Source organism: Phodopus roborovskii, unplaced genomic scaffold (assembly GCF_943737965.1).
Source record: "Phodopus roborovskii unplaced genomic scaffold, PHOROB, whole genome shotgun sequence".
NCBI lineage: Eukaryota > Metazoa > Chordata > Mammalia > Rodentia > Cricetidae > Phodopus > Phodopus roborovskii.
The window spans coordinates 22,113,641-22,124,882 of record NW_026126434.1 but is presented as its reverse complement, the minus strand read 5'-3'; the positions used below and the strand labels follow the sequence as shown (position 1 = coordinate 22,124,882).

Below are 11,242 nucleotides of genomic sequence, written 5' to 3'. Positions count from 1 at the left end.
GGACAATGCTTATAGAATAAACCAGTGCTATTATTCTTAAACCTTTCAATTATTTCAGACTTTCAATTTTCACTCTTTGAATTAAGGTGAGGCTTTATTTAGGGATTGTGACGGATGAAAATCCATTTGAGTGGTTAAATGCTATTACTTGTCATCTAGACATGTTTAAAACAGTGAGAAGTATTTTGAATGTCTATCAGAATCTCAGGTCTGTCACCCTCCTACTCATCATGTCACCCCACTTTCTCATGAGGAAGTTAGTTATTTAGTAAGGAGAAGGATGAAGACAGCGTGATGGGATGGAGAGCATTCGATCTGACTGTCAGTTACTGACTCAACCAGCCCCTGCTCTCACTCTCTGCATGGTACTTTGCATCTGTTTTCCTTTTGTAAATAATCTACACAAAGCAATAGATTTTGAATAAACTGTTCTCTTTGTTGTCATTAACAACAAGTCAAGTGTGTGGTTATCCTTACTTATTCAACTTTCCGAATTCCTTGGTTATATTGGGAAGAGGAAGGTCTCATGTGGTAATCATCATAATAAAATGCCCATCAACTTATAAAAAAGGAAGGTCTGCTTTAGTTCACAGTTTTGGAGATTCCATTTCATGATAGGATGGCCTTGTTGCTTTCAGTCTGAGGTGACCAGTGTATGGTAGAGCAAGATTGATATTTATCTCAGGACAAGAAAACAAATTAGAAAAAGGAAAGGATCAGGGCCTCACGCTGCTCTTCATGGACACACTATTAATGACCTAAAGACTTAACACTAGACCTCAATTTTCAAAGTCTTACCACACCCAAATTAATACCCTGAGGAGGCATCTTTTATCACAATGACTCTGAACGATATACCAAATCCAAATGTTAAAATATGCAACATCCTTTCTGCCTGTGTAACACCCTTCCTGCCAGCTCAATATCCTGTCAATTAAATGTCCTTCCTGCCTGTGCAGTATTCTTCCTGCCAGTGCAACATCCTTCCATCATGTCCAGTATCCTTCTTGTCTGTGCAATATCTTTCCTGCATGTGGGCCATCCTTCCTGCCTGTGCAACATCTTTCTTGACTGTGAAACATCCTTCCTGTATGTTCAATGTGCTTCCTACCATCCGAGTGGAATGATGCCCACTTCTTCATGTGCTACACAATATTTTTTTCTACTCATTTTCTTCTACTCAAGGAACTAATGAACCCATCCCAAAACCTTTTGTACTTTTAACCTCAACTGTAACTATTTGCTTACAATGATTTGCTTGCATGTTCCATACCTATTCACATGTATACACACAAAGATCACCATGTGTACACATGCATTATTTAAAGATATATTTTTATGTTTATAAAACTACTATGTGCATGTGAGTGTGTGCACATGTCACATATTCTGGACATGGATGAGCAACCTTAGCTGTCTGCTAGGAACCAAACTCATTGTCTGCAAGACAGAATTTGCTAGGCCAGAACCAAATATCATAGCTCATTATTTAAACATCAGCAGACATTGTTGTCACTCTTATTTTATGTATTAATTTATATATTTACCTACAATTCTCTATTCACTATGTATTTCTTGCTTATGGCTTACTGGACAATTTTTATGTTCTCAAAGTCCAGTCTTTAGTGTTCCTGTAATACCAGGACACTGGTGGAAAAATCTGAGTTGGTTTTTTTTTGTGTGTGTGTGTGTGTGATAATTGCTTTATTTTCTTATTGAAATATAAGCAGTTGAATTTTATTGAAATAATACAAACAATGGAATTCACTTACCTTAACTGTGCCATTCAATGAATTTTTACAAAGGTATGTTCTGTCATGGCCTGCAGTATAATCAACATTTATAGTACTCCCTGCTCTCAGCCCCAGAAAACCTTTTTGTTCATGTTCCCAAGGACAGGCTTTCAGTCACTGTCGTTATAGGTTAATTTTGATTCACCTATAACATAGTAGAAATAAAAGCATTTTTTTTCATTTATGTAAGACTGACATCCATCCATACTGATTTGTTTTAATACCTTCTAGGTATCTGCCACATTCTGTTTTCTGTTTTTTTGTTTTGTTTTGTTTTTTGTTTTTGTTTTTGTTTTTTTCAACCGCTTGCTGAGAACTGTTTAGTTCTTTTCTGTCTTGGTAGGCTATTTAGAGTGTTACTGCTATGATTCACATCTCTGTAAAAGGTCCTGATAGTCTGTTCTCCTTTTTCTTTATGGCCAAGTGCAATGCCTTCTCTTAATGTGGGTTGGACTAAGTGAGTTGTTTCCAAAGGGAAGACAATGGCAAGTATCTTAAGACACAAATGAAGCTGCAATGAGCTTTATATATAGATACCTATGGATGGTTATGGACATAGTTATCAGGGCATGGTTGCCTGAGGCCCTGGGGGCCCAGCCTTTGCCCAAGGGTTCCTGGGAAGCAGGGCATAAAGTCATTATCTCTTGGGGCTAAGATCAACTAGGAACTCGTGGCTCTTTTCTTCATGTCTTTGCCTCCCTTTTGGAATGAATGTCTATCCCACACCTACCTTTGTGCTGTGGAAGTAGCTTGTTTCATTTCCCAGGATGCCAGTAGGGGGGTGTTTAAAATGGATTATATCTGAGCCTCATTCATATCTGATTTACAGGAGGTTTTTCTTTCTTCTTCTTCTAAGCTGTTTTGCAATCAAATTAATGCCTTTTGCCTTTGGTGAAATGGATATATTTGAATATAAGAGGGATGGGGAGAATTCTATGGTTGAGTAGATCCTCCAGAGTTCATAAGCATCAGTGCAGAGGGGAGGAACCTCTAGGGGGTGAGCAGCTCATGAAGGCTCTTCCCTCAGGAATGAATTAGTGTTTTTACAGGGGTAATAGGACAAATTTGGTTACCTCCCCTTTCTGTCACAGACTCCCTTGACCACCCTCCTTCTGCCATGAAATGTTGTGGCGAAAATGTCCTCTGTAGATTCTGACTTTTAAATATTGTCCTTCCTGGAGAACTACAAAAAGCAAATGTGTGGTCTTCATGATTCCTAATATTGCATATTTGTTACAGCAGCACTTAAAGCAGTGTTGACTCCCAGGAGCCCAGGGATGGGATAAAAAGGAGAAATGGTTAAAGGTTGCGCATGTGTGGCTGTGAGATTAATATGTTATGGAGGTCCATTGTGCCTATGGATAGTAATGTACTCTGACTTCAAATTTGCTGAGAGAGCATGAAAATATTTTCACTATATATAATACTGTATATAATACAAAAGAGCAACTATATTAGGTGATGGATATAGCTGTTGACTTGGTTATAGTAATACTTTCACAACATATATATATATACACACATATGTATATATATACACACGCACACACACACACACACACATATATATATATAAAACCACATATTTCTTAAATTTTAAAAACTGAGTTGACATACTTTATAAAAGTAAAAAAAAGGGATTTTAGGCTCTTTGACTACTTCACATTCTTAGATAAAGTCGCTTCAGTGGTTTTGTACATTGTAAACTATTTTATTTACATGGATGGTGGACAAAAAAAAATAAATTCTGATTTATTTACCAGAAGATAAATTTACCAACTGCTGATATTCCTTCCCAAGCTAACAAACTATAAAATGAAAATATACAAGATGACTCTTTGCTTAATCAGATTGTTGTGGATGAGATAGAATTCAGCCAAAATAGCCATAGAAAAACACTGCCACAGCCAGAAGGACAATGGCATTGGTGTTCACAACAGTCTTCCAGAAGGGCTCCTCTGATGTGTCTGCAAGTTTCTTCTTCAGGGTTTCTTCCTCTTCTTTAGTCAGCTTGGGTCCTGAATTTTGCAAACCACAGATTAAGTCATAAGTCTTCTTGAGACATCCACGAGGCTTCTCAGTTTGGTCTGGAACAAAGAAAGAAAAATAAACTGTCACCAAAGATGGGTAGAACATTTGGTCAATGCTCTAGAAATGTATATAAACAGTGATCACAATTTATACAAAAGTCAGAATCCTGAGAAAGTTTGACTATATAAAAGCGGAAACATATCCCCAAAAGTAAGATTGTAAGAGCCAGAATACCAGAAAATCTGCTGTGAAACATTTTTCCACAGAAATGGCTATGTCTTAGTTAAGATTTCTATTGCTGAGATGAAAAGCCATGACCAAAAGCAAGTTGTGGAAAGAGTTTATAGTTCATTATACTTCCAGGTAACAGTGCATCATTGAAGGAAGTCAGGACAGGAACCCAAGCATGGCAGGAACCTGGAGGCAGGAGCCATGTTGGAGTGTTCCTTGCTGGGTTGCTTATATGACTTGTTCACTTTGTTTTCTTATAGAACCCAGGATCACCAACCCAGGGACGGCAACAGCCACTGTGGGCTGGGCCCTCCCCAATCAGTCACTAATTGAGAAAATGTCTTACAGCTGGATCTTATGGAAGCATTTTCTCAATTTGAGGTTCCTTCCTTTCAGATAACTAGTTTGTATCAAGTTGCCATAAAACTAGCCATCACAGGCTGTATAAACAGGACAAGAAGGTTGACAATATTAATAGACTTGCTAACGTGGAAGGAACATAAAAATCTCACTACTTTCTACTCCTAGGCAAAAAAAAAAAAAAAAAAAAAAAAAAAAAAACACAGGCAACCATGACTGCCAAGAATGGGAAAATTAACCTCTCCTATCGATGAACCCCTGACTAGTTTTGTAACACAAAGCTGTTGGCCCTGAAACCATATGCACACAATAAAAACAGACTCAGCAGGCTGTACATATGTCTTTGTGAACGCATATATATATACACACATATATATATACACACACACACACACATATATATGTAACAATATTAATTAATTAAAAGAAAAGAGACTATAATTGATGGAAGGAGTTGGGGGAGAGAGGGATTGGGAGGGGCAAGAGGGAACAAAGGGAAGGGGAAAGTACTGTAATTACACTTTAATTAAAAGTATATATAAAAATCCCAATAAGCCACACTAGGAAAACCAATACATAAGTGAGACATTACCATCTTTAGTGTCGTCATCAGCTCTTTCCTCCCTGTTTTCTTCTGCATCCAAATCAATTCTTTCCTCCTCACTGTTCCGAAGAGTCCAGCACAGGCGATAGAGCTGAGGGGAGATAGAGGGAGCTTTAGCAGAAGGCACACATTGCAAACACTGAACAATATTCTCATTTTTGTATAATTAAAAAATCAGACTGCACAAAAGGGTATTATGAATTGTAATGTATGGCCCTCCTGCCATCTCACACTCTCCAAAACACATGAACCATTCAAATCATTTGTTTTTAATTCTTTGGGAAACATTTAAAAATTTGAAATTTCTAAGTCTCTTACTTTGAGCTTTATGTTTCAAAAAAGTAGGAAATTAACCTAGACTAAATTATACCTTGACTTCACTCATTGTCCTTATTGTCTACTGTTATTACTAACTTCATTGTTATTTCATTGTCTTTATCATCTGTCAGTAGTAACTTTATTGTTATTTCATTGTCCTTCTTCCAATAGTAACTTCATTGTCCTTATTGTTTAACTGTGAGTAGTGACTTAGCATAATTTCCTTGTTCTTATTGTCTAATTGTTATAGTAACTTCATTGTTATTTTGAGTCTGTCTGGAGATTGCTTTTGGCATTTAGTTTTTTGTTGTCCTTTTTGTTGTTGTTGTTATTGTTACATAGGTTGTCACGTAGCCCAGGGTTGACCTTGTACTTGATATGTAGCTGAGGATATCCTTGAGCTCCTGATCTTTCTGCTCCCACCTCCCAGGTGCACCATCGTTCCTTGATTAGAGGTTCTACTCAACACACAATTGTTATACATATCTATGTGGTATGAAGCACTAATTTGATACATATATGCAACATGTAATTATTAAATCAAGGAAATTAGCAGTTCCATTTTCTTAAACATTTGCTTTTGTGAGTGTGTTGAAAGCCTTTGTACCCCTTTCCTCTATCTCCTCATAAATTACATAACAAATTGTTGTGAAGTATCATCACTTTGTTGTTCTGTTAGAATACCAGCAGTTATTTCTCTGACACAGTCTGTGTTGGAAACTGTCACCAGACCTTCCTCCCTCCTTGTTCCCTTTCCTATTCTGTGATGACTAGGGGTCATTGTCACTTGACATATCGTAAGTTCTAGATCTAGATCTGGATCTATTATTGTATTTAGACAGCTATTTATGTTCAATTCTTGAATTTCTTTTTTTTTTTTTTTTTTTGTTTGTTGTTGTTTGAGACAGGGTTTCTCTATAGTTTTGGAGGCTATCCTGGAACTAGCTCTTGTAGACCAGGCTGGTCTCAAACTCACAGAGATCTACCTGCCTCTGCCTCCTGAGTGCTGGGACAATTCTTGAATTCTAAGTATAATCACACATCCCTTTCCCTTCATGACTCAAAATTGTCCACTGTTGTTATTTTAAACTTTTAAGTTTTATGAAACTTTGACTATCATTTGTCCATCAAGATTCTCTTGCTCTGTGTATTGATTAAAACATTTGAAAATACATGATTTAATACAATGGGTAATTAAGACACATACCAAAGTTATTCTGAGGAAACTGGTCCAAATGTTGATAGGTTTACAACCCATAATATTCTCAAAGTCACACTTAGCTTTAGTTTTTCCAGGAATTTGACACAGCTCTACTGAAATTTGCTAATGGCTTCTTACTTATAGACACAGGCTTTCACCTCAGTACTAGAGTGCCTTACCAAAGGTCCAGAAGCTTGGGGCATCTTTTGTCTATTAAATCCACCTTTTTCATTATTCTTTTTTTCAGACAGAGTTTCTCTGTGTAGTTTAGCTTGTCAGGAAGTCATATGTAGACCAGGCTGTTCTTGAACTTATAGAGACACAACTCTCTCTGCTTCCCAAATGCTAGGGTTAAGGCATCATCATACCCTCCTTTAATTAAAGCTATCCTCTTGAGACTCTTTGAATCCTACTCTAATTTGGGCTATCACTAAATGAAGCTCACAATATTTCACCATCTATGAAATATCTGTTGATACTTATTATGCACCTGCTTTCAAAGGTTAACTCTTGTGGCATATGCATAAAACAAAAAATAAATGAAATAGTCTCACTGGAACTCTAGACAAAAGTTTCATTTAAAATCAATAATAAATTATGATTATTTATGTTAGCAGAAAGGAGTTCAACATTATGTTTATTGGTTTGGAAATGGTGACGTTTCCTTGTGCTCATTCAGTCAATAGCCAATATTCAGTATAAAGATTTAGTTACGAATTCTGGTGATGTCATTGATAAAGTTATTCACAATCATAGACATTGAGTTTCCCCTTCATATATCATCTACTAGCCCCTCCTTAAAAGATGCAAACAAGTATTGCTTCAAGATTGAGTGATGAATAAAAAAATACATAAAAGGTTATAAAATGCATAAATATGGTAGCAATAATATTAGTAAATGAATGAATATAATAATATATGAATATATATGACAAACTCTCCCCTACCCTCACTCCCCAAATAAAGAAACAGTCTAGACTAGAAGCCATTGAAGAGAATGCATCAAAATTGTGAAAAGGATGCTACAGTATAGCTCTTCAGTTATTGGCTTCTGGATGGGAAAGACTTCTGGGAGTTTGACCATGCTCCAGTGAGTATATGGGCAATGGGTCATGTTAGAAGGTAAATCAGGTAAAACAAAAACAAAAAAACAACTTTGGAATCTTACTTGATTGTATATAGTTTTACTATATTAAAGATAAAACCTTTAATTTTTGTTTAGACAAAAGGGGGAAATATGGAATATTAAGATGTGTTATATGCATATATGTCATGGAATATTTGTTTAATGGTGCACAGATGCGTTGCATTCTTTTATGCTGCATTTGTTTATGCTGTGAAGCTGTGATACTTGGCCTGTCTAAAATATTTGATTGGCCTAATAAAGAGCTAAATGGCCAATAGCTTAGAAAGAGAAAGTACTAGATGGAACTGGCAGGCAGAGAGAATAAATACGAGGGTAAATGTAGAGAAGAGAGGAGCAAGAAAAGGAGGAGAGGAATACATCAGGGGCAAGCCAGCCACACAGCCAGCCACAGAGTAAGAAGGAAAGAAAGGTATATAGAATAGAGAAAGGTAAAAAAGCCCAAGGGCAGAAGGTAGGTAGATGGGATATTTAAGTTAAGAAAAGCTGTCTAAAAATAAGCCAAGCTAAGGCTGGGAATTCATAAGTAAGAATAAGTATCCATGTATTCACTTGGGAGCTGGGTTGTGGGTCCTCAAAGGGCAAAGAAAACAAAAACAAAAACAAACAAACAAAAAAAAAACAGTACATCCTAGAGAGTTCTAGTCTAGATTGCCTGGTCTCTTGTAAGATCATGCTCCATCTATTGAACAAAGTGATTAGTCCCTTCCCAGTATCTATAACAATGGCACAGATATGCTCTCCAGCTGTACCTCAAAGCTTTTGAAATAGTATGCTCACTGTTTTTTGTTTTGTTTTGGTTTGGTTTTGGTTTTTCGAGACAGGGTTTCTCTGTATAGCTTTGGAGTCTGTCCTGGAACTAGCTCTGTAGACCAGGCTGGCCTCTAACTCACAGAGATCGACCTGCCTCTGCCTCCTGAGTGCTTGGATAAAAGGTGTATATCACTAACGCTCAGCCATGCTCACTGTTTTTTTTTTTATTATTATTATTTCTGTGTGATATGTGTTTGTGGGTGCATTCACAGGTATGAATGGCAGTTAGAGGATGATTTTGTGGAGTTGCTGTCCTCCATCCACATTTATGTGGGTTCCAGGGACTGGACTAAGGTTGTTGCTTGTCTTGCTTTGCAAGCCCTTTTTACCTGTGGAAACATCTCATGTCTTCTCTTAGCAATATGCTATTGCTTCACACATACTCCAACAGATTGTTCGGTTGAATTACTGATTGGTTATCTTTTATGTTCTTCCTAAATCTAATAGTTCAACAATCCCATTATGCAAACTTTGAAAGCACAAAACTTTGTGCATTACTCACATGTATATCAGGAATGGGTTTCGTTAAGAATGAAACTCCCAGGATAACCAATGCAGACACGAAAAAAAGAATGATGGCATAATACAGATAGTGCACTCCACAGATGATCTTGGGACAGTTACTGGCAGCCAGACAACTCCCTGTCCCATAAGAAAACTCTGCAATCATGCGGATAAGGCCCATCACGAGTCCAACCATCAGACCCCAGAATGCTCCCTGTTAAAAACAAAACAAGAACACAACCAAGAATGTTTAGGAAATATGAGATGCTCATTCAGATAAGTCATAATCAATTACAACTGAGCTCTTAGGTAATGGCCAACAAACTGGGAAGATTGCAAATACAAGCTATCAGCAGGACGTTGTCCTCTGTGGTCTTGAAACACCACCACTCTCTGTTGACTGTCCCACCACAGGACTCTACTGTCAACACTGACCCCAAATGAAAATTTTTCTGACATGTCCTTCATATGTAGAATAAAAGCTTATGCTTTATCTTGTAGAACAAATAGGATCACAATATTCATGCCACACAATTTAATGAGTCAAGAAAGCACTAGACACTAAATGCTACTAACCTGTCACTTGCCCGAAAAAAATCACATAATATAGTAAATAGCTAGAAACACATAAGGGATGAGACATAGAAGTAAAGAGATCAACTATTCCTATCACATTAACAATGAACATATTTTAATTTTTTGCTAGCTTTTTAAAAAGTATTTACGATACTATCTCATTTGATCCTTCTAGCAACTTCTGTAAAGTCAGTACTATTATCACCTTCATTGGATAGAGTTGAATCGATTGCTTCAGCTCAGTATATTAGTGTCCTGATGGGACACTGACTGGCCATCTCCTAAACTGTTCCCAGCACTGCACTGTGCACACGCTTTATAAAACATGTAAAGGCTGTACTGTGAATGGACAGCACAAGTGTCAAATCACACTTTCGTAAGGATCAGACATTTTGGTAACCACAGTAGAAACTGAGACAGGTTTTGTGAGGACACATGGAATAGCAAGAATACATCCTGTGATACCAGTGGCAGAAACAAATTTTCTTACACCCACAGGGAAAAGTCCTGTTTTTCACTTACTTGCTCATTGACTCTTTTACAGAAGACGCCAAGCAGGAAGACAGCTGCAATAGGAGGCCCAAGGTAGCTAGAAATTGATTCTGTATAATGGATCAGCTGTCCACCTTGAGAAACTTCTACTATGGGGACCCACAAGATGCTGGTGACAATTAACACAGTGACAAACAGCCTATAAAAATAATTTAGACATTAAACAACAGCACCATAGGCATATTTATTGAGTTTTTAGAATTTGTCATCATGTCATTCTTCGTTTTCAAAACAAAACCAAATTTCTTGAGTGGATATGAACCCATGCTGTGCTAGCCATCAATTAACAATGTCAACAACATTTATCTACACCTGTCATAAAGGCTTCTTCTAAGATTAATACTTCCTAATAAGTCAGATGTCATCTATTGTTTAATTACTTTAATTCAATGAATATATCTCAGAAATTAATACTGTATTCGTTTTGCTAATTAGTAGTTATTTGTGTAATACAATAGAATCCAATTTCTATCTTTTTCTTATCTAGGAAAAATGAAATGAGTTTCTGTAAGTAAAGATTAAAATAGCCTCTATCTTTCCTAGAATACTAGATGAATTGTGAAGAAATATTAGTTCTTGTATTTTCCTGTTAGAAATGATTGGTTAAATGTTGACTAGATGATCCCGGGTTCCATAAGAATGAGCTGTATGGTTTTCTACACCCAAGGGATTCTATGCTTTGTGTATTGAGTGGAAATATAATGAACACGACTCTGCATGGATTCATCTGAAGTATGGACATGGCAGTGGGTCAATGGAGGAACAGGTATTTGGGCAGAAGAATGAGACATCAAATGTCCACTTAAACTTTACAAAATCTCTTCCACCTTCCAACAAAACTTAAGTGAGGCAAAGATGAAACCCAGAACATGGTAAATGTTCAGTAAAGTACACCATTGGACAGAAAACTAGATGCTTCCCAGCCCACTTCAATTGCTTCCTGTCACACGCTCGCTCGAGTGGTCCAGCATGGCCTGGCTTCTGGATGTCTTGGTAAGCTGTGTTCATTTTGTTTTCTCACTTGCTTCCTGGGGACAGCCTTATTCTTTGTGACCCATCACATACTCCCCTGCCCCCACTACAACACGTTTCTCAGATACCGCCTCCACAGGAAG

The 11,242-nt window shown here is 37.1% G+C and overlaps 1 protein-coding gene across 1 annotated transcript in view; it reads right to left on the bottom strand.

Annotated features, from left to right (window-relative positions):
- Positions 1–3,583: 3,583 nt before the first annotated feature.
- The window catches only part of LOC127223865 (solute carrier family 5 member 4A), a 41,172-nt gene continuing 33,513 nt past the window's right edge, over positions 3,584–11,242 (bottom strand). Inside the window, exons 12-15 of the mRNA XM_051186553.1 lie at positions 10,098–10,266; positions 8,998–9,213; positions 5,008–5,110; positions 3,584–3,880 (exon numbers count right to left, since the gene is read on the bottom strand). Of these exons, the coding sequence (XP_051042510.1) occupies positions 3,666–3,880; positions 5,008–5,110; positions 8,998–9,213; positions 10,098–10,266 (703 nt within the window). The 3' untranslated portion in view covers positions 3,584–3,665. The remainder of the gene's footprint in view (positions 3,881–5,007; positions 5,111–8,997; positions 9,214–10,097; positions 10,267–11,242) is intronic.